This window comes from Scardinius erythrophthalmus, assembly GCF_964197995.2.
Source record: "Scardinius erythrophthalmus genome assembly, chromosome: 5".
Classification (NCBI taxonomy): domain Eukaryota; kingdom Metazoa; phylum Chordata; class Actinopteri; order Cypriniformes; family Leuciscidae; genus Scardinius; species Scardinius erythrophthalmus.
This window is the reverse complement of record NC_138225.1, coordinates 50,240,863-50,265,753: the sequence shown is the minus strand read 5'-3', so window position 1 is coordinate 50,265,753 and position 24,891 is coordinate 50,240,863. Positions and strand designations below refer to the sequence as shown.

Here is a 24,891-nt window from a genome sequence, read left to right as displayed (position 1 = left end):
TATCAAGAATAGACATTTCAACTAGTGACAATTGAATTCTTGATATCAAAAATAAAGGTTTTTTATGGCAAGCCGATTTAACTTTTATTCATTTTCAGGATATGAATCCTTGATATCAACAATTCAATTTTCACTAGTTCAAATGATAATTCTTGATATCAGGAATAATGTTTCTACTAGTAACAATGGCAATTTTTGATATCAGGAATTACATTTCAACTAGTAAAAATGTTCATTCTTGATATCAACAATTGACTTTTAACTAGTAAAAACTATTATTCTTGATATTAACAATTAAATTTGAACTAGTAAAAACTATAATTCTTGATATTAACTATTTATATCCTGGGAATGGCAATAGGCAAGCCGTTTTGACTTTTAATCATTCGCAGGATTTGAATTCTTGATATCAACAACTACATTATCGCTAGTTAAAATGATAGTTATTGATATCAGGAATTAGATTTCTACTAGTAACAATGGCAATTTTTGATATCAGGAATTACATTTCCACTAGTAACAATGCTAATTCTTGATATCAGAATTTACATTTTCACTAGTTAAAATGATAATTCTTGATATCAACAATTGAATTTCAACTAGTAAAAACTATAATTGTTGATATCTGTAATTGTATTTTCACTAGTGAAATGTCACCATAGGCTGCCATTCAAAATCAATTGTTGATATCAAGAATTGATTTCTTACTAGTTAAAATTCCAGTTTCACATATCAGAAATACAATTCTTACTAGTAAAAACCTTTATTTTTGATATCAAGAATTCAATTGTCACTAGTTGAAATGTCTATTCTTGATATCAACAATTGAATTGCTACTAGTAACAATGTTCATTTTTGATATCAATAATTCCATTTTCACTAGTGACAATGTTAATTTCTGATATCATGAATGTGATTGTTACTAGTAAGAAAGCCATTTTAGAGATCTGAAATTATATTGATATCAGAAATACATTTTCAGATATCAAAAATTAACATTGTTACTAGTAGCAATTCAATTGTTGATATCAAGAATAGACCTTTCAACTAGTGACAATTGAGTTCTTGATATCAGGAATTTGCATTTTTACTAGTAACAATGTAATTCTTGATATCAAGAATTGAATTGTTGATATCAAGAATTGAATTGTTGATATCAACAATTCAATTCTTGATATCAACAATTCAATTCTTGATATCAACAATTCAATTCTTGATATCAACAATTCAATTCTTGATATCAACAATTGATTTTGAATGGCAGCCTATGGTGACATTTCACTAGTGAAAATATAATTCTTGATATCAACAATTACATTTTTGATATCAAGAATTAAATTGTTGATATCAACAATTACATTTTTGATATCAAGAATTATATTGTTGATATCAAGAATTTAATTCTTGATATCAACAATTCAATTCTTGATATCAACAATTAAATTGTTGATATCAACAATTTAATTCTTGATATCAACAATTCAATTCTTGATATCAACAATATAATTCTTGATATCAAAAATGTAATTGTTGATATCAACAATTTAATTCTTGATATCAAAAATGTAATTGTTGATATCAAGAATTATATTTTCACTAGTGAAATGTCACCATAGGCTGCCATTCAAAATCAATTGTTGATATCAAGAATTGAATTGTTGATATCAAGAATTGAATTGTTGATATCAAGAATTTAATTGTTGATATCAAGAATTCAATTCTTGATATCAACAATTAAATTCTTGATATCAACAATTGAATTGCTACTAGTAACAATGTTCATTTTTTATATCAATAATTCCATTTTCACTAGTGACAATGTTAATTTCTGATATCAAGAATGTGATTGTTACTAGTAAGAAAGCCATTTTAGATATCTGAAATAATATTGATATCAGAAATACATTTTCAGATATCAAAAATTAAATTTTTTACTAGTAGCAATTCAATTGTTGATATCAATAATAGATATTTCAACTAGTGACAATTGAATTATTGATATCAGTAATTCACATTTTTACTAGTAACAATGTAATTATTGATATCAACAATTATATTTCTACTAGTAAGAAATCAATTCTTGATATCAACAATTGATTTTGAATGGCAGCCTATGGTGAGATTTCACTAGTGAAAATATAATTACAGATATCAAGAATTCAATTGTTGATATCAAGAATTACATTTTTGATATCAAGAATTAAATTGTTGATATCAAGAATTCAATTGTTGATATCAAAAATTAAATTGTTGATATCAACAATTACATTTTTGATATCAAAAAATGTAATTCTTGATATCAACAATTCATATCCCGGAAATGAATAAAAGTTAAAACGGCTTGCCATACACGCTCTCGCATACACACACACACTCTTTCTCGCACACACACACACACACACACACACACACACACACACACACACACACACACACACACACACACACACACACACACACACACACACACACACACACACTCACTCACTCTCTCTCTCTCTCGCACACACACACACACATTCTCTCTCTCTCTTCCACACACACACACACACACACACACACAAATAAATATACATTACACACTCGTTTCCGGGTTTTGGCCTACAAAAATATGTCATCCCTGCAGCGCTCTATAAGTCAGGACTATTTATTTACATAGGCATGTGTCCGAAATCGCCCCCTATACCCTTAAATAGGGCACTATTTGAGGGAACAGCCATTTGTTGTGCGTCTAAAACAAGCGTGCCGCACAAGCCCTGAAAAGTGAAGCCAAAACGTCTCGATCGCCCCCCGGTGACTGGTCCTAGTATTGGTCATAAGCCCCGCCTCCCCATGTTATTCAACGGGACGCGAGACCAACTAAACAATTAAATTACACTTCAAATATCTTTTTTCCAAAGGTGGTTTCTTTCATTTGCTGTCGTTTTTATCACGCTGATGTAAGTTCTAGTATCTGTTTCCAAAATAAGTTGGTTTTTAGTTAGTTACGTGATGCGGTGGTGTAACGTCATGATTGACAGCTGTGATTGACAGGTTCTCCGAGCGAAGTAGTCACTGAAGCACCAACGGACATTTTTTTCGGGATCTTCGGAGGACTGAGGTGATTGTATTTGCTTTATTTTAACAAGCCTCTTGTCGTACTGCAATCAATTTTTTAAAAAGTCTGCAGAATCCACTCTCCCTGAGTGCATTCTGCGAGAGTGAGGGCGGAGCGTTGATCTCGCGGCTTTACTTCCTGCTCACTACTGCGCAGGTCTGGTCCCGAAATCGCTACTGCGCAGACTCAAGTTCCAATATGTCAGCGCCATATCGGGACTCTGGCGGCTTCAGTTCTCACCAATGGAAGAGAGCGAAGGGGCGTCGTCCATATTTTTTTACAGTCTATGGTCTGAAACCATAGTGGACGCTATCGAGTGCACTCGGTCAATCCCATAATGCACCGCAATAACGAGTGTTCAACCGATGTTAACTCAACGGCTAGAGAATACCCATAATGCACTGTGAGGGTCGCGCTGAATGAATTCCCACGTCTCGCCAGAAGAATCAACCATCCATTCATATTCCAAACCGCTGATCCAATGTGGCTACAGCGTAACATTATTCCTTTTTAATTGATTATTAAATTGTTTAATTAAAGTTTATACATAGTTTCCATGACAGAGTTCAAGATAAATCTTTTCATTACTACTGGAGCAGCCAGTTGCAAAGTTTCGAATGATTATTAAAGGGTTACTTCAGGATTTAGCATTAAGCTTTGTATTAGTAGAAAACCTGTAGTATTTTCGAATTACCGTGCTTTCCACCCTCATATCCCCCTGAGACAAGAGATTTATGTATTTTTTGTCTGGAAAAAATCCTCCGATGACGCAAAAATCGTCATTTTGCGTCATCGGAGGATTTTCTGGCCAGAGGCTAAAGACTACAGCCAGTAGATGGCGTTGTTCCGCATGTTTTCAGCCCGCCCATAGAGGGTGGGATCTCACTCAGAATGTACACAGTGTCAGCCCTCTTTCTTTGGAAGCTAAGCTAGCAGGCTCTTGTTCTGTGGAGAAAGCTGAATAGTAGGAGAAAGCTGAGTAAGTAACCATCCTCCTTTTCCCTGACTTGTCCGGCGGGTGAGATCGTTCAAAAAGTCCGGGATTCAGCTTTTGCTTTCTGCGGTCGCCATTCATTGTTTACATGCACACCTTTCAATCTAACTGAATTCATTCCGATCGGTGAATTTAAATGTAGTGTTTACATGAACGCTAAACAAGTGATCGGTTGATGTGCGCTTTACCATTGCTAAGAAAAATTCCCGCTCCTCCGTGAGAGATGCGCGTCTCAGTAATGACGCCACCGGCCTCGCGCTGTTCTCCCGTGGCCGTCAGCCTCGTCCTGCTCGCCACAGTAAACATGATGAATGGCGACTGTAGAACGCAAAAGCCAAATCCCGGACATTTTGGACGATTTCTAAATCCCTCGCAAACTCGTCACGTAGGCTAGCTTTGTTGTTTTAAACTGCGCACTCTTACCGGTAGGCGTGGCCTCCTAAGACAGCGAAGCAAGTGCATTCTGGGAGTTGTTGTCTTTCATCCACATAAGCCAAAAATACATTTTCTGGCTTTTCTCAGTCTAGAAAGCTCCAAATTCAAAAATTTCTTCACATTTCTTCTACTTAAATGACCTATTTTAAATACACATTCATCTTCCCAGAGGTGAAGTATCCCTTTAAACAGCAAGCACAAACTTTACAAAGGCGGTGCACTCAGTGTCTGAATTCGCTCACTCGTCTGCATTCGCTCCTTCAAGTGGACTAATATAGTGTAATAGAGAATAATGAATGAGGGTATCGGGGGTGATTTCGAACACAGCTATGGAGAGTTATATCCATTAATTAATACACATCAGGACCAGCTAATCAAGAGGTGTGTTCGACTTGAATCTCTCTCGCTGTACTCTGATGTCAAACACCGATCAGTCTGTGCCAGGGGGGTAATCATTCAGCCGGAAACTGAAGCTTCCCCGGGCGCCGCCATTGATTAGCAGACCCTCACCTGCTGTTAGCATGCCATTGACTCCCATTCATTTTGGCGTCATTTTGACAGCGAATAACTTTACATCTGAGGCGTTTAAAGACTCCATTTGTCCATTATTTATTTCTAAAGAAACACGACAATGTATAAAAGGCTCCATTACCTTGTATCTTACGTTATGGCCCCGTAGAAGCAGTTTTTGTAAAAAATAGGCTAACGATTGCGTCATAAACACGCGACTCTCTGTCGCACAGTAGAGAGATTACCGTATGGACAGGAGGAGAAGCTTGCAGGCAATCGGGGAGACGTGGAGGCAAAATGACAAAATAATTAATCAGAATACCTAGCAAAAGTTTCTCCTGCTCCTATCTCATGGACACCTCCTACTCACACTCTCCGTCTCTGCAAGATTCGGAAGGGAATGATTCAGATTTCTCTTGGCACAGCTACTAGAAGACAGACGGGTTGCTCACGTCACATCTACGTCATCAAGCTCAGTTTGAGTCTGCGCAGTACGCTCAGCCATCAGGAAGTGAGTGCTTCTAATGGACTTCACTTTTCTCTGTTGAATCCAATGGGGTCGCTGTGTCCATTTCTTTTACTGTCTATGGTCTGTGCAGGAACACTTCAAGTGGAACACACGGAAACAGTGCTGGCCAACCATTAATCGCATCCAAAATAAAGTTTGTGTTTACATAATATATGTGTGTGTGTACTGTGTATAATTATTTTGTATATATAAATACACACATATGCATGTTTATATTTAAGAAATATTTGTATGTATATATTCGTATATAATTTATATTACATAGATGTGCGCCAGAGAAACGAGGGCGCCGCCATCTTTAGAATATTGTCTTTGAACTTCCGTTTTTGCGGTCGCTCTGTTTATTTCTATGCAATTGCTGTCCAGGAGTAATTAGCTTTTTAAGTGGATTTACTTAATATAATGTTAACGAAAGTTATCATGAGGATTGTAATGTTTAAACCAGATGTCTTAACAAATGTCAGTAGACCGGGAAGATTTTAAAACGAGCCGTTCATTCATAAATAAGCAAGATCGCATGTGAAAATAAAACCGGAAGTCAAAAGACAACGAGCGCAACGTTGAAAAGGGGCGGGGCTACATAAGGTCACATTTTTCTAAAAAAATATATACATGCATGTGTGTGTATTTATATATACACAGTGCACACATGCTTAGCGCTAAAAGAAATACTATGGATTCTATGGATGCTGCCAACTCTCTGGTTACCAACATTCTTTAAAATATCTTATTTTGTGTTGAACTGAAGAAAGAAACTCATACAGGTTTGGAACAATATGAGGGTGAGTAAATGATGATAGAATTTTCGTTTTTAGGTGATCTATCCCTTTAAGATCTTATCCCTCGTCGTTGTTGCTGTTCCAGACTCCAGTCCAGTTGGTGTCAGTAGAGAGAGAGCTGAATCCGGCACTCCAGCACAGGAGGGGGCGCTGTGCACTTCTGCTGCTTTAGTAAACACAAGAGTCAGATGCCGCTGGAGACGTGCGTCGTGAAATCGTGTATTTCGGAATAACATATAGATATAACATGCTGGTCTTTCGGAGTTAGCGGACATATTGACTTCCGAAATCTCTGATTCTCCTAATCAGGTCGAGGATACATGAGAGAAATCCACAGTTTTTCCGCTTCTCGTGGACACGTGGTTAAACTGCAGCATGGCCAAATCAAGCTCTCTTCAGAAAACAACATTAAGGTTTGCTCGTGTCGTCTTTATTTTGTTACCCATATTAAAATAGCATCTTTTCAGATATCTAATGTGTATTTTTTTTCTTACATATTAATACGAGGCATTGGCTAAAACCAGCACCAGCCTAAAATATAAGCGTATCCGTGATTGTCCTTAATATGAGCAACAACTCTTATTTCGGGTTGTGTGTTCCTCCACAGTAAAGGAGTGAAGGTGTCTTTCACTACGGCTGCTGATGAAGAGGAGCTTCCCATTGATGATGAAGAAGCCATCAGTGCCAGTGAAGATGAGGTACTCGCCATCATCGTGTCATGCTCTTATGACTAGTGTACTTCACATATGTACATATTTATTTAGCTGTTTTCTATTGAATTATTTTGTGCCACAAACAGTTTGTGTGATAAAATTGCTTGTTGATGTTGTTGTTTTATCTATCTAGGACTTCAAACTAGGTTTTCAAACTCTTCCTGAAGCCAGGAATCGTTTTAAACAAGACATGATTTTATATTATTATTATTATTTTAATGTTCCTCGAGGTTCACTTATAATGTTTTAGTACCTGTGCCAAATTGATCCAAAATGTTTAATTCTAATTTTTTCTATACAGGAGGGCAGTGATGATGAGAGAAAACACAACAAGCTCCTGGAAGCCATCAGCTCTCTGGGTGGAAGAAAGAGGTTTGAGATTTATCTTTTTAGCACTGGTCCTTGTGAAATGAAAATGCTTCACTGACAAAAATAAAATAAAATCTGAAAATTGTAATGTTTGGAACATGGAATAAGTCAATAATTCTAATTGGCCTAATTCTGAATTTGAAAAAGGCATGAAAACTGAATAACGCATTCTACGGTGCTCCTAAAGGGACATGGTTAGGCTTGCTGTGGTTACATTACAGTCCATCAGACTTCACTTATCAGGTGAAGATAGTACGGAGAGATTTCTGGGAGGATTTGGTGTGCAACAGATCCTGAGCATTATTGACAAATATAATCTTGTAAAATGTGTGGTCAGTACCGCTGCTGAAAGGTAAAAGCGATTTCAAAACCACACATGTGACCCTGGATCACAAAACCAGTCACGAGTCGCACGGGTATATTTGTGGCAATAGCCAACGATACATTGTATGGGTCAAAATTATCGTGTTTTCTTTTATGCCAAAAATCATTAGGATATTAAGTAAAGATCATGTTCCATGAAGATATTTTGTAAATTTCCTACCGTAAATATATAAAACATTTATTTCTGTGAGTGAATGCAGCACAATCGTGAACATAAATGGACAACTTTAAAGGAGATTTTCTCAATGTTTAGATTTTTTTGCACTCTCAGATTCCAGATGTTCAAATAGTCGTATCTCGACCAAATATCGTCCTATCCTAACAAACCACACACCAACGGAAAGCTTATTATTCAGCTTTCAGATTATGTATACATCTCAATTTCAGAAAATTGACCCATGTGACTGGTTTTGTGGTCCAGGGTCACATATTGATAGCGGCTCCCTGATACCTGCGAATTATATGCAATATAAATTACCCAACTATATAATTGCGAGAGAATGCAAAAGCTTTGAAATATATTATTTCCTCCCATCTTGTAATGGATTTTCTTTTGTAATTTGCATTTTTTATGCACATTGTGCATTGTTTAAACTCCGTTTTCTAGATTAAGCACCTCTTGGAATAAATCAGTCGTCCTGAACGATGATGTAAGTTACTGTGGCAATTTTCGGTGCAGCTTGAATGACTTACAATGGCAACATTTTTGCAATCACATTAAACTCACTAGCAGAAAGGCAGCGCGATCCTCCTAATATGGCGTTGAAACAAGACAGTTACCCAGAATTCAACACGTCAGCTTCACATTCTCCACTATAAACCTATTTCCAGCTGTCAGAATGTTTTACCTGCTTGTGTACTTCGCATTGTTCTTATTAACAGTTTGATTCTTGTTTATCCAAGGAAAAAGCAGAATGAGCGTTCGGAAGCGAGTGTGCAGGTCTCCGAGTTCTCCGTCAATGCAGAGGGTAAAAGCAGAATGCATCGTACTTTATTGACATCTCGATCGAGATGGAACATCAGTCTGAGGTTTTATGTCTTCTGTATAAAGGCACTGGAGAGAAAGTCAACCTTTCTGACCTGCTGGGAACCGTGGAGAAAACCTCGGGAACCTCCAACAAGACCAAGAAACAGCTGAGGAACCTGCAGAACAGTAAAGAGACTCTGGAGCTGCCTCTCAACAAACAGCAAACAGAGAAGGTCATGAAACGCCGCGTCTTCAGTTCAGTCACTCGCTCTGAGAAACTGAGAAGCTTGTCACTTTCTTTTTAAATCAGACTGTTTTTAAATGATTAGCAATCATCAGGGATATCATTTTAATCATGTACTCCATATAATCCTCAAATTCATGTCAAAGCAAGTAGCAATCAGAGGTGCATTTCCCAAAAGCATCGTTCGCCAACTATGGTCGCAAGTTCAGTTTAACTCTATTGGTAACGATGGAACTTGCGGCCATAATTGCTGTACGGAATCGCACCTCTGAATGGGATCAGTGACATTTAGTGTCAGTAATCACTGGGACCAAGTCATTTACTCTTCTTGGTGCTCAAGACTCAATCTTAATGTGATTTTTCTAGTCTGTTTTATTCTGATGACACCCTTGAATTCACATTCTACTCATTTTACTGAATATCCTTGAATGACTTTAGCCTTAGAAGCTGGCATGGAGTGAACATTTTTTCATTTCTTTTTATTTGCTGAATGTTTTCTCTCTTCTATGTCCACAGATTCAGAGAGGCATAGCATATGAGAAGACCGCTCAAGAGGTGTCCTGCTGGAACAGCATCATAGTGCAGAACCGGAAGGCTGAACAAGTGGTGTTTCCTCTCAACCAGGAACCCTTGGGACCTAAACGTGTGGAGCAGGTCGTGGCCGGGTGGAAGGTGGGGATGTTTGTTGGTTTATTTATTTATTTTTGGTAACAACAAAACACTGACACAAACTGAACCATGACAAATTTGAGCTGTCTATTAAGGGTGCACTATTAGATCCTTTTGAGGCAGATTCTGATATCCAGTGTTGTAACACTGAACGGTTCATTGTTTATTTTCCAAGAGCCTCTTTACCACATTTTTGAGTGTAATAACTTAATATGTTGCATTAAAATTCACCACATTGTACAATTTCAGACAAGAAAATTTCAACATTTAATATAATGTAGAATGTTTAAAAGATAGATAAGAATATCAAACACACCTGGTATACTTTTACACATGCAATCCAATTTTGTCCTCAACTCTAGTCAGAAATCATTATTAATACGAGTCTAGTATGCTGGGAACTTCTGCGCAGATGTGCGCTGACAGAGCTATAAAAAGCACAAACCAGTGCAGTTACCAGTATAGTCGGTTTAAATCCGGAGACCGCAACGGTGTGAAAATGTATGATGATGTGGCAAGTCTAATATATATTTGTGTACATTATTTTCTTACATATCTACAAGTGTTTTGCATTTTATTATTAGGAGCAGGGTCTAAATCACTTATTTTATCATTAATTTACTTGTTTATTTACTCATTTATTTCATTATTTACTTTGTTTTATTATTGCGGGAAATGAAAATCATTGTCTTATCATTTTGCGAGCAAAGATGGATTTGGTGATAGAAGAAAAATGTAAATTATACAGTACAGTATTTCGGGGGCCTTGTGTAATATTTAGGAGGATCTGTTGACAGAAATGCAATATAATATACACCACTATGTTTTCAGTGGTGTATAAAGATCTTACTTAATGAACTGTCATGTTTTTATTCCCTTAGAATTAGTCATTTCTCTCTACACACACCGCGGGTCCCCTTACATACCGACATGCTTTTACAGTGACCCTAAATGGACAAACGCGTTTCGTCACTGTTGTTCTTCGAGCAGAGAAGCTAGCTAAAGTCAGCGAATAAAACATTCAGACACCCTGATGAACAAGTAACAATAATATTTGCAATAACATCGTTTTACTGAGTAATTAAGTAAACCTAATTTCTTAATTTATATTTGTAAAGAAACATCATTGCTTAACTGGCTACTCTCTGCTGTCTCAGACTACGACATCATCTCCTGTCGGCCACTGTAACTTCTGTTGGGTGCAATTCGCAACCTCACCACTAGATGCTGCTAAACATTACACACTGCACCTTTAAGTAACAGTTCATTCACATTAATAACATGGCTTTCTAAAACTAATGGCCATTTTGCATGTTTTCTCTTTTTGTCTCAGTTTATTTGATTTTTTTTTTATTTCATCCAACTGTACTGTAATTCAGTGATACAGATAATTACTATTATCTTGAATACAATTCACAAATGTTATTAGTATAGTGTTTTTCACAATACCTCGTTTCAAAGCAGCTTTACGGAAAGTTCATGTTTCTTCATTACAATTTTTAGTGTTATCATTATTCCAAATGTTTCTTCAATGTAATTGTGTTTCTTTGCACGCTGACCAGAGGTAACTAAAACATATTTTTGAAAGAAGCACTTGCTTTTTATTTTAATAATAACTGTGTGTGTTCTCTGTGACAGGTTCAAACTCCTCTTGAACAAGAGATTTTCAGACTCTTGCACAACAACAGCCAGCCAGTGGTTGACCCTGTTTTGACTCCCGTCGAGGAGGCATCACTGAAAGCCATGAGCTTGGAGGAGGTATGACTCTGATAAGGGCATGTTGACATCACATGATGTCAACATAGTTACTATTGCAACTACTAAGACTACTACCAGTGCTCAGGGTGCACAAACACAATGGCATGGAGCTGCATGTGTGCTTTTTACAAGTGGTCGACCGATATTGTTTTTTTTTTATGGCCGATATCTTAGAGAGCAGGATGGCCGATATACAGCCGATATTTTTATTATAAACTTTATATTTATTTTAATCAATATTTTATACATTTTAAATAAATTAGAAAACAAATCTTTAAAATAAACATGCTTATACTTTAGATGGCAACTTCTTGAATCTGCAATCCTATTACAGTATTTTTCACAAATAAAATAATTGTTTAAAAATATATGAATATGTGAATAAAAAGGAAGTAAACACTGTAACATTGCACTCAGTAATCTGGTAATTTCGTGCGCACTGGTAATCATTTTTTCAAATAAAGACAAGGTAATGCTAATATTACATACAGCACACAGTGAAAACGATATGAATGACACAGTGGGCAACTGGATATAGCACAGCATATTTTAAAATGAAGGATTTAAAGTTTTTCGATCGCGTCTCCTGTGAAGCTGATCTTCTGTTTGCATTCACTCACTTCGCACGGACCGACCGTCACTCGCAGTCACACGTTTATCAGGCTACAAAATGCGCACTTCACAAGATATCACAGCTGGGTTCCATTTAAATCTGCAAGGTTTGTGAAATTAAATGTTTATTAGATATTCAGAGATTTTTTTAAATGATGTAGATGCGCATTTGCTGAATGTTGACAGTAAATGAGAAAGTATTTTAGCCTAATTGTTTACCTTTTCTGTAACAAATAATATAAAAGCAACACTTTACTTTTTCGTATACCATTTACTTTCTTTGTTTACCAGTTCTGTCAACAAAGTATTAGATATGAACACAAGCGGCGCCAGGATTTTGATTGTAGGTGGGCCTCCAGAAAACTGGATGGGCCAGTTAAAATAAGCCAAAAAAAAAAAAACGTGTTCCCCTTCATCTCCGTTTCAGCGCTTTTCTGCGGCACTGAGGACAGCGACTCAGTAGCCTACCTGAATTTAATGCGTAATTAGCATAGGTTTAAAAAAAAAAAAACTTAAACAGGAATTGTTTTGTTGCTTTTTTTAATACAATTACAATTTAATTTAATTTATTGTTCAATAAAATTATAGGCCTATTATTTTTAGTTTATTAACAGCAAAAACCGCTGTAAAGATGAAGTTGACGATCGCCTACTCCGTAGTGAACGCGCCTATAGAGAGATGCACATCATGGATTACATAATCAGAGAGTAGCCTATTTCTTTTCTTTTTAAATTGTTAAAAAGACATTTCAAGCTTTCTTAAGATATATTTCATGTCTGTGAGGCATATGCTGAGTTAGGATGAGATGCACTCCTGTTCACGAGCAATGTAAGTGACCGTGCGAGCACCTCCATGATTATATTGTCTGCTATATTCTTATTTATTAAATCCAGGCAATTGGTTGATAAAAAAATTATTAAAATTAAGATACAATTTATACAAAACGAAATTCACTTAAAAAAAGGCTTTCTACAAAACAAAACTTAATTAAGTGGTTAAAATCATGTCTGACCCGCTCCATGTTTCTCGATATATTGCGCATCCTATCTTACTCGTGCGGTTCACTTTTCATAATCAACATAGATGAAAAAATAACATTATATATATAAAATAACATAATATTTTAACAAATATGAAACTAAATGAGCTTATTTAATGGCTACAACACATACAATAGGCATACAGACTCTCTATTTGTACAAATTGCTGCACATTAATTTTATTCAGAATTTTGCACACATAAGTTGAAAGGCATTTGTTTGTGCATGCATAGTAAAACATATCTGCAACATTTATCAAGTTCACTGATAATTATGCGTGCATTTATTAATTATTATCTTAATGAATTATGTAACAAGGACGAAGCATGTAAACTGCGTTGTTTGTTTAGAATGGAATGGATCGCAAATAGATCAGAATGAAGAAACACACAAAACCATAGTAGAAAATGGGTGGGCCCAGGCCCACCCGGGCCCAATGGTAGCGCCGTGGCTGGATATGACTGACAGAGATCGTAAATTAATGAAGACGGAGAATGTGAGAGAGCGCTGTGTGATTAGGCGCTGATGTTCTCAGCACCGCCCGTCAAAATAAAAGTCCGGAGCGCCGTCAAAATAAAAGTCCCGCTTCCAACACATCGGCCAATCAGAAAAACTTATCGGCCGATGCCGATATTTTGAAAAGTGCCAAATATCGGCCTTGGCGATATATCGGTCGACCACTACTTTTTACCACACAGTCCAAACAGAATGTGTACAAGTGGGAAAATGTACAAGCACAATAATCCACAGCTTCCGTACAGATATTGAGAATAAGCAGCATAGCATCAAGCACTGATCACACTGGAATAGAGATAGAATCTAACAATGTCTATTAATTATATACTATGTATTTAATGGATATAAACATAAGGAACAAGAAGCTTTAGTATGGAGGGCTGCCACATCTCAAGCGTGAGCAACACGTGTTTTGTCGCTGCCTACATCAATGAATGAAAGCGTTCACATCGGAAGCGTGACAACCAACCCTCTCATTCATTAACATGGGCAGCGACAAAACACGTGCTGCTCACGCTCTGCTGACGCTTGAGATGTGAAACAGAAGAGGTGTTTGAATCGAGATTGCGATCTTTTAATGGTTAATCGTGCCAGTCTAGTATGTGCTTCTTTTGCTTTAATGACCGCATGTGCTTGAGCTAGCATGGACTCCATTGATAGGTGTCCATTTCTATAAGGAAGCCCTTTAGTATGTTGCAGTTATAAAATCTGGTTTGGTAGAATCCACATTTTAGGGCAGGATACTGTAGTTTCTTTTCCAGTTGGCACATTTCTGCCAAAAGCCTCTAAGTGCCATCTGAAATTTTCTTCATTTTCTTATAGAATGATCATTTTTATCAAGCTCGTATATTTAAGTTCAATAATTTCACTTAAATGAAAATTAACTGGTAATTTTCATTGCCATTTAAGTGAAATTACTGAACTTAAATATACAAGCTTGATAAAAATTATCATTCTAGAAGAGAATTTCAGACGGCACTTAGAGGCTTTTGCATCTGAACTCTTCATAGATAGATAGATAGATACAGATCCAAATTGATGCTTATGTTTGCTGATCAAGCAGAAAATGAACTTTTCTTTCTTTGTTTTTTAGTCCTGCTCTCATACTCTACATTCTTTTTGTATTTCACTTTGTAACAATTTGTTTTGCCTGGCAGGCGAAGATTCGTCGTGCTGAGCTTCAAAAGGCAAGAGCGCTCCAGTCATACTATGAGGCAAAAGCCAAAAGAGAAAAGAAAATAAAGAGTAAAAAGTGAGTTCTTCAGCCGAGCGTTTCTGACAACTTTTTGTTCGTCTGTCTATTAACTTAACTACAAAATATATCTTTCTCAGGTATCACAGGGTTCAGAAGAAAGCCAGACGCAAGGAGTTTCTGAAGCAGTTTGAAGATATGTGTAAGACAAATCCTGAAGGTGCTTTGGAGGAGCTGAAAAAGATGGAACTGTCCAGGATGACGGTGTGTGGTGAAACATGGAGAGAGATGATGATGAAGAAGAAGAAGTGAGAATCATTTGGGCTAAAATATATTTTCCTTGCATGTTTTCACTACAGGAGAGGATGTCTCTCAAACATCAGAACAAAGGCAAGTGGGCCAAATCAAAGGCCATCATGGCAAAATATGATGATTCGGTAAGTTATTTTTATACCGAAATGGGATGGAAATCATGAGTAATATTTAATCTCATTACTAAAACTCAATAGTGATATTTGGGTATCTCCCATCAGGCACGTAAAGCAATGCAGGAGCAGTTGCAGATGAATAAGGATCTTACACAGAAGATGGTGGTGCTTTCTGATGACGAACATGAAAGTAAGGACGACGAATTGGAGACCGTTCCTGATTTTGTGAACGATCCTGAGCCAATCATTGACTCGGTCAATCCCTGGATGAAAGGCCAGCTTACACGTGAACAGCCCGAGGTCATGTGCGTCACACCCGAGGTCATGTGCGTCACACCCGAGGTCATGTGCGTCACACCCGAGGAGGCTGAAACAGCAGTCGAGGAAAACGAGGAAGAGGAACTTCTCAGAGAATTTGAGAGGAAGAGGAGGCTGAGGCAAGCTGATGAAGAGGACTCGACTCCTGTGGAAGAAAAGGGTATGAGACATGAAAATAGTTTACACACAAATTACAATTCTGTCATTGTTTACTCGCCCTCATGCTATTCTCCAACTCTATATGATCTGCTTGTTAAGCAAGGAACGCTTGTTTCCAAGTCCAACATCTTTATATGAGCACTGCTTATTCTTGTCAGACGTTTACGCTAAGCTTGTGAAAAGTCACAGTATACGCTACAGTGTCTGGGCTCACGGTATCCCGAACACCAATGTTGAATTGACTGTCTGGCCAAATAAGATTTTTGTATCGAGATGAAGTTAAGGATCATGATATTTCTGTGGTGTTACAGCACGCCGTGAGTGTATATTAGCACAGTTTGCTTTTGGCATATGATTTTAGACCCTGACTGTGTTCGAAATCGCCCCCTATACCCTCATTAACTATTACCTTCATTACTCCAGTAATATAGTCCACTTAAAGGAGTGAATGAAAACTAAGGAGTGGATGATTCAGCTGCGGGCGCCATCTTCTGGACAGATGCGGGAATACATCTGACACGCTACTCTCCACCTCTCCACATTTGACTACGCTACAAATAGCTGTGCCCTCCAAATAGTGCCTTATTTAAGGGTATGGGGGCGATTTCGGACACAGCCCTAGAAACTGTGATGCATACATCAGACTTGACGGGCGAATAAAGTCCAAACATCAAAAGTAGACTGAAACTCTGTCTGTGTTTGACTCAAAACTATTGAATAGAGATGCACCGATCACAATTTTCTGGGCCGATTCCGATTTCCGATTTTTCATTCAGTTTGACCTGCCGATACCGATTTTAGCCGATTCCGATTTCATTTTTTCTAACCACTTTACAGCACACACAAATATTTATTTTATGTCTTTTCTGTAATAGAACATTTTACAATTTGCATAGTACCTTTTTTTTTTTTGAACAGATAAACGCTATAAAATAGAACTATAAATTACTCCAGGTGTGGGTGATTCAAACATCTAAAGTGCAGTGTTATGGAAGAACCATTTCCTCTTCACATTCAATATCCAATAATTTTTTATATATGTATTTAGCAAACTAAACGTCTGTATGAAAACAGGGAATGGCAATAAAATAATATATAAATAAAAAATAAATAGCCTTGCAGTATAAAGATATTTCTCAAAGCACTCACACACAGGCCTATTGCAATCACTTGTACAAACTGAATAATAAAACAAGTTTAAATGGGTACATTTTCTATAAATATTAGTCTTCGTTTTCTTTTCTGACATAGCCTACCCCAGTTCTTGTTAAAACACGCAAATTCTGTGCATTTTGGGCGCTTTTTTGTGAAACCCTATTTAGGCTATTTTATCCATCAAAAGTGTGCTTTCCTTTTAATTGAGCGCGAGCAGTGCAGCAAATAGACTCGGCGCCGAAACACGCGCTTCACTGCTCGCCTCGCGACGCTCCTGCTTGACGCTCACGCGCTGCTCGTGCTCCCACTCCCGTTGTGAAAGCACTCATCGATTAACATGCACGCTGAAAAATACGCGCTTGCGGGCTGAACGGACGTAATTCACGAGGTTTCCTACATGTGTGCATGTGTGATGCTGATGTTGTGCGATGTTAATCATGCGGCGCCCGAGTGCATTTGACCGGCACACAATCGGCATTTGTCAGACTGACCGGCCGGTCGTCGGTCACGGCCGATCACGTGAAAATCGGCCAATTCCGGTCACCAGCCGATCAATCGGTGCATCTCTACTATTGAATGTCTTCAGAAGACTTGTATAGTGCATTTGGACCGCTTGACAGCTGTTAGTCGCAGTCTACTTGGAAAAGAGCAGATTAAATATTCTGCACAATATCTGCTTTTGTGTTCCACAGAAGAAAGTTGTACAGGTTTTCATCGAAATGTTAATGCAGAGTGTTCAGCATGAAAAATCTGTATTATTTGCGCATGTTACCAATAAGTAAAAAATGGCAGATGGTCTGAACGAAATTCACTCTCTGAAAGTCTGTGGCACTTGTAGAAGAGTAGAAATCAAAGCAGTTACTTTGGGAAACAAAAGTTGCTGTGCAACTTTCCTTTTCTGACAACCGCTATCGTCACGCAGAAAAAATGTACAGTATTTAAATGGTTTCAAATTGCCATTCAGCTTTTTGTATTCACTTATGGTGTTTATCAAACAGCACCAACTACTTTAATGTCCATCCACTGAAAGTCCACACAACCAAACTTGTCAAAAAAGTTCATAAAGACATTGATCCATTGGAATCAAGCAGTTTAATTTAAGTCTTCTGACGAGAAATATGCTTTGTTTTAATTTAGGCTTTTATTAAGATATAAACATTGATCAATACACTCATATAAAGCACATCAGATATGGTCAACAGAATCTCAACCGTTCTTACTTGAAACTGCCTTGGTTCTCGCGCATCAAGCAAGTACATTTGAGATTGTGTTTGCTATATTTGATGTGCTTTATATGAGTGAATTGATCAATGTTTATATCTGAAGAAAAGCCTACATTAAATCTGTTCATCATGTAAAGTGGTTGTCTCTTCATGAATGTTTTGAAGCTTGAAAATGTTGAATGGACTTTCAATGGATGGACTAAAAGGAGTAGGTGCTGTTTGATATATTCATCTGTGTTGTGAAGATGAATGAAATGCTTACGGGATTGGAATGACATGAGGATGAGTAAATTATGATGATTCACATTTTGGGGTGAAAATCCATTACTTGTTCATTGAAAAATGCCTTTAACTTCTTGACAGCTTACTTTTGCATCATTTCTGATGATTTAATAGACTTGACCTACTTGTATTTGAATAAAAATGTGAAAAAGTTAAGAGTTTTAAATGACAGTGTATGTGATGATTTTCATTCAAACTATTTGTCTTGTATTCTTTTAGTAGAGCATGCAAGCGAGGTGGTTGGCGAAGATGTGGTGCAGATTTCTGACAATGAGGAGAATGATGATGAGGAGGAGGATGTTTCTGAGTTTAACACCCTTTTCAAGCTTATGAGGACTGAGAAGTCACAGGAAGGGCAAGAAGATGGAGAGGGACTTTTGGATGAAGGACCGATTCGAGTCCAGAATATAGAAGATCTGGAGGTTTTGGGTGAGGTTTTCGAGCCCCAACCCACTGTGGCTCCATCTCTGCCTCAAACAGCTGTTGCAGAGGCGACTTCAGCGCCAACCAATAAGAAGAACAAGGAAATCAACCTCCGTGAAGTACTTACCAAAGAAGCCACAGTCATCAAAGTTCCCTTTTTGCCAACAGTGGTTGAAGATGTGAGTTGAATGGGGGGGATGTATGTAACCAATAGATCATGAGGGTAGACGACACATTTTATTTGACTAACAAGACTGACTGTCAGATATAGATGGATAATGTGTTCTCGTGGACAAAAATACTCAAGCAAACCTAATATTCTGTCCATCCCATTGAATCATCAAACGTGACTACAGTCTGTCTCCATTAACTTTGACATTTGGTTTTTGAGTTCTTGCAAGAAACATCAAATGCTGCTTTTTCCTGTTTAAAATGGTTTCACTTTCTTGTTAGGAGCATGATGAACAGATTTCTATCATCAAGGAGGCTTTCGCTGGGGATGATGTCATTTCTGATTTCATGAAAGACAAAAGGAAACAGGAAGCTGCAGCGAGGCCCAAAGTGGTGGACCTGACCCTGCCAGGCTGGGGGGAGTGGGGGGGTGTGGGGCTCAAACCCTCCCGCTGGAAACGCAGAAGGTAAGAGTGATAAATCTGTTTTTTTTTAATAACATTTCAAAATGTTTCCCTTTCGTCACTTAATGCGTTTTCTCAGATCGAATAGCTATCCGATTGTGTAAAGACCCGGTGTAAATGCCCTCCGAAACGCATTCGAGAAGGATTTAACTCAAACCACTTCAGGAGTTGTTCTGAGACGCACTCCAGACGAAACTGGACATTGTTTTAACGATGTACGAGGCACTGCGAACTGACATCGCATTTGTCTCTTGTGCTTTCACTGCGTGATGTGTCAGTACAGTTATAGGTATGTCCTCAAATATATCATATGTTGTTATTACAATATCCACATGAACAAGAGTGCTGTTTTACTGTGCACAATTGCAAATGTGATTTATTCTATACAACAGTTAAATGAACGATAAATTAACATTGTGAGTTACATTTTATAGTCTCGTACAATTGTTTTCCTATTATTTCGCCAACGAGAATTTCAAAATGAAAACGTAGCAGTCTTAATGCAACAGACAGCAATGGTTTTTTTTTTTACTGAAATCCGCTTTGAACGAATCAATTTAATGATTCAGTGAACAATCACTTGCCTCTTTCCTGAATAAATCAGCCGTTTGAACAAATCGGTTGAATGAATGACTCCCTCAACTCACTTAAAACTGTGACTTGCCGCCACCTACTGGCGGTTGCAGTTTCATATTTAAAGTAGCTACCCTTTAATTAAAACGTTAAAATTATAAATCATTTCATATTTAAATATTGAATTAAAAAATATATATATCTCATAGCTTTATTTATGCAATTGTAAATGCAGTGTAAATATATTAATGCCAGTTCTGATGCTGCTTCTGTGTCACCTCCACTGCAAAGATGGATTTTGATTTAATGATTTAATTTGACTGGTAAGAGTGGTATTGTGTTATTATTCTAATAAAATTTAGTTTTAATGTTAGAATTTGACATCAAATGTGTTGCATACATCTAAAAATGTCCATATATAGCTGAAAATGCCCCTGGAAATCTATTTAAGATGGCAAATTTTGCCCATAAATAAATAAAAAATTAATTTCTGCATACACTCCTAATGTACGGTATTGATTTAGATTTTTTTTTCAGGTCTTAAAAAGGTCTTAAAAAGCCTTCAATTTGACTTTAAAAAATGTGCAGCAACCCTGGTTTTGTAAAAACACATTTATGTGACTGTGTAAATGGAATAATTTTAATAAATCAGAGCTATCTGATCAGTAAACACGCATGAAGTGACCAGGTGTAAACGCCCTTAAATTCACTTTGCGTAAATTCAATAGCATTGGCGTAATTTTGCATTGAGACAATTCAATTTAATTTATAATTTTACGTTTGTTGTGTATATGTCTGATGAATCTCATAGAAAGCATTAAATAACCCTCCATCAAAACAGTTGTTTTGTTCATTTACTCTTCAGCTCACACAACTCAACTGGCAATGCACAAAATTTACTAATTTATTTGGAACAATCTTTTTTTTTAAACTGCTGATGCATTAATATCATGATATCATCAATATTACTGAGACCACTACCGATAACTTAGTGCAAGTTTTTAAGTCAGCCTTCTTGCATATTATTGCTGTACCCACAATGCAAAGTATTGAAGTGGACTAGGTTTTAAATTTACACACAATATTCTATGAACAACGTCAAACATTTTAATCTTAAATGTATGCTAAATGCTCCTGTTTTTTTTCTTGTTTTAAAAAGGCATGTGCTCTTCATGTTTAAATTGGGAATGTCAACACTTCGAGGGAAAACCGCTCTTATCAAGCTGATTCACATGGACTTTAATATGCAGAGACAACTATAAGCCATTTGTTGATTACCATCAAAAACACTGTGACTCTCAAAATGCTCTATTTGCCTGAGCATTTAACGACCATAAATGGAGACACTGACTCACAAACCGCTTAATTTCAAACTCAAGCTATTGGTTGAGACAAGGGGAGTGTTTGAAACCAGTCATTGTTTTAGCAGTTCTGTCTGGTGATGCAAGTTGACCAGAAATTACACACTTAACCTTTAAACATATATAGTCAACATGCAATCCAAATTTCCCCTTTTTCCAAACATCAGTGCACATTATTCCTGAGGATTTTTTTTTTTTTTTTTTGTAATCTATGATCAAAATGTAATAACTTTCCTTTTTTGACTGACATCACCTTGGCCACACTGACAGAGAAATAATAATGCGAACTAATGTGATGTAACATTGAGTTGAATGTAACCAATCGACTTTATATTGAATGTATTGCTTTGGGCTGCTGTTTTAGGTAATGCAGCTTTTCTCTAAAGTTCCCAATAGTTAACAAGACAGTAATTTAATACTGTTCATGTAAAAAAGGTTACAACCATAAAAACTTAATGAACGGTTTAAAACGAGTGCTACCATTAAAGAGGACCCATAATGCCCTTTTACAAAGTCTTGGTTTAGTTTTTAGGCTCTGCTAGAATGGGTAAAAAAAAACAACTTATATTTCTCGAATATTTGAGATTGTTGCAGCCTCTCTCTTCTCAGTCTGTCAGTGTCACTTGGTTTAGTTTCTGTCTCTATGAAGCCCCTCCTTCCGAAAAGTGCAAAGTGCTCTAATGGTTCACTTGTCTCTGTAGGTTTAGGGTGAAAATGCCCCCACCGCCTCCAAGGCAAGACCAGAAACTGCCTGATGTCATCATATCAGAGAAGAGAAATGCCTCACTCGCTCCCCATCAGGTAAACAATCACCTGGCAATTGCATGCCACACTCAAAAATATGAAATTGATAGTATGATATATTGAGTATTAGAATCTCATTTTTGTGAGTGCATTGATTTTCTGAATTTGAGATGCTAAACAAATTAGATGATTTTGTTGAATTAATTTTTTTTGCATTGACTGTAACAAGTGACAGGAGCTGAAATTCAATTCAACATCCTGAGTGCGGCCAATTCAAATGCTATCTGATGATTTGAAAGGAAGCCCAATCCTGCATTTCTCTAATTATTATTGTTGTTTTTTCTTAGGTTAGTCATCTACCGTTTCCCTTTGAAAACACGGCGCAGTTTGAATCTTGCATCCGTACTCCTATTGGGCCGACGTGGAACACACAGAGCGTTGTGAAGAAGATGACGAAGCCTAAAGTTGTCACTACAATGGGTGCGATCATCGAGCCTATGGTCAAAGAGGACTTCATAAAGAATAGGACCACCACGCCAGCGGCTAAAGGACCAGCAATCATGTTTAGAGAGGACAAAGGGGCGAGAAGGGGCGCAAAACGGCCATCAGAAAGAAATCAAAGAAGATCACAGAAGAGGAAAAAGTAACAGTCTTGGACATTGTGACTTCCGTCAATGGATGTATAGATTTTATCTGTGAGGAAAATGTTTCAAGAAGACATCTCTAATAAATCACCAAACAAACTTTTTGTATTTCTTTTCATTTCACACATATATTGATTTGTATGTAACTGATAAATGATAGATGAGTGTACACCCACTACAGGGGCCAGTTGTGTGAACGGCAACTCTCTGAGAAAACAAAGGAAATTATCATTTGAACTCTCTAGAGAAACTAGCATCCCCACCAAAGATGAAATCAATCACCTCAGTATTGTATTAATTTACATTTCTTTCCCTTCACTTCTTTTCCCCCATTCCTTCTCTCTCTCATGCTGAGATCACCTGAAATTCACCCAAAAATCTATATGGTTTAATGTGAACAATTATCATACAACACTATACATGTTTGGTATCATTTGAAATGTCTGTGTGACCGGTACAAAGGTCTCATCCCCAATGAAGTAAAACAAAAGGTAATACGTTTTTAAGAGTTTAGAGAGATCTTGCTTACAAAGGGGGTTTGTCTTCCATGCAAATGCCATCCTGTCCTCAAAAGGTGTAAACTCTGGAGACCATGATGAATGCAAATTCTCATATTTAGCACCGTTTGTGGGCTGAGTTTATAAAGAAATGTATTTCAGACACTCAGCCTCATGTATAATATTTTCTTGAGTCAGGTATATCTTTCACTCTTTATCTCTGAGCATTTTATGTTTTGTATTGATTATCTTTGAATTGATTATGTAATTGGCATAATACATTTAGCTGACATAATAAATTGTTACATTTGATTTTATTCTGACTTACTCTGAAATTATTTTCCCAAGTAGATTAAGCGAATGCGCATGTTACCGCAAAACTGCGTCAGATTAGTAACGTACTAAGGTCCAGTTTTGAGTGGACAAACCCAAAGCTACTATCAGAGAAGTAATATTGGTCGGCTTATATCTGTAGTAGTGGCCATGACCTCTGACTAGAGATAGTGTAATTTTAATTCAAGTGTATACAGATCCATGGGGACTATACATAATATCATAGATAGACTAAGCGCGAATGCGACCATCTAGGATATTAGCCAATTACCTCTGCTTAGTGACCAAAAACTGATGAGATTGTGATCATGAGACCCGCGTTAAACGGCCGTCGAGAGGACCTCAAAGCGACATAGATTCATAATGAGTGGGTAAAATATAAAGTACAGAGTTGAATAGAATAATCAAATGTGTAGCCAAACTATTATATAAATGACCAATAACCAATTGGCATTCCAACCTAAATTAGAGGTTGTGATAAAATGGAGTCAGATAAAAGTTTAATTGGAACTAAATTACTTTGCCAATGACAAGACAGTCGTTGGACCGATTGGGCAGGCCTTACACTGTCTTAAGAGCTAGTCTGTCCAACTAGCTATTAGTTAAGGCTAATCAGTCTTGGACCAATCTACCTTTTTGTGAAACTGCCTTAAAGGAAATTATGACCAGTATGGAAGAAAAAATTTAGAAGACTAACTTAAAGACGCTACAGTAAAATCTTTTTAGTTAAAACTAAAATTGTGCTGTTTACTCACTCATGTTGTTCCAAACCTGTAATAGCATGATGAAAAAAAGGTATTTCATGATTTTAATTGGTAACATTTGATATGTATTGTGATGATAAACCACCTGTGTGAACATGCCTTCAGAAAATCACCTTCACTCCAACTGGTGGAGTCATTGCAAAGACAAGTAGAAACGTCTGTCTTCATTTGTTTGCATTTGACATTGGTCATATCTTTATTTTTTTGTGATCATAAGTGTGGCTTAAGACTATAACACTTTAGGTCTGTGAACATTTTCTGAATAATAAAGCCTTTAACAATTTAACTAGTGAATGACATCACACTAAGAAAAAAGGCTGTTTACCAAACACCCAATTCTTAGATCCCCCCATGACCAACCAACCCTCATCATATCAGTGGGACGAGCATGAGTCTGGCAAGTCGAATTACACATTTCCGTGCTTATTTCCTTCCCAACAGAGGCTGTCTTTGTTTCTTTGTCCAGATCAATGACAGATTCCCGAAACCGAGGAGAATCCGTCTCACCTGACCCCATGTGAATACGCTATGCATGGGAGGGGCA

At 37.1% G+C, this 24,891-nt stretch overlaps 1 protein-coding gene across 1 annotated transcript; it reads left to right on the top strand.

Moving 5' to 3' along the window:
• The first annotated feature begins 6,173 nt into the window (after window positions 1-6,173).
• LOC308690478 (U3 small nucleolar RNA-associated protein 14 homolog A) lies at window positions 6,174-23,567 on the top strand. Its single transcript, XM_081364942.1, has 17 exons — window positions 6,174-6,347; window positions 6,430-6,546; window positions 6,654-6,757; window positions 6,952-7,042; window positions 7,359-7,429; window positions 8,714-8,778; window positions 8,862-9,010; window positions 9,538-9,693; window positions 11,329-11,448; window positions 14,774-14,868; window positions 14,949-15,072; window positions 15,168-15,245; window positions 15,342-15,714; window positions 18,593-18,975; window positions 19,250-19,434; window positions 22,067-22,166; window positions 22,457-23,567. Exons 3-17 carry the CDS (start codon window positions 6,720-6,722, stop codon window positions 22,754-22,756), a joined length of 2,328 nt encoding a protein of 775 aa, XP_081221068.1. The 5' UTR covers window positions 6,174-6,347; window positions 6,430-6,546; window positions 6,654-6,719; the 3' UTR covers window positions 22,757-23,567.
• Window positions 23,568-24,891: the final 1,324 nt, after the last annotated feature.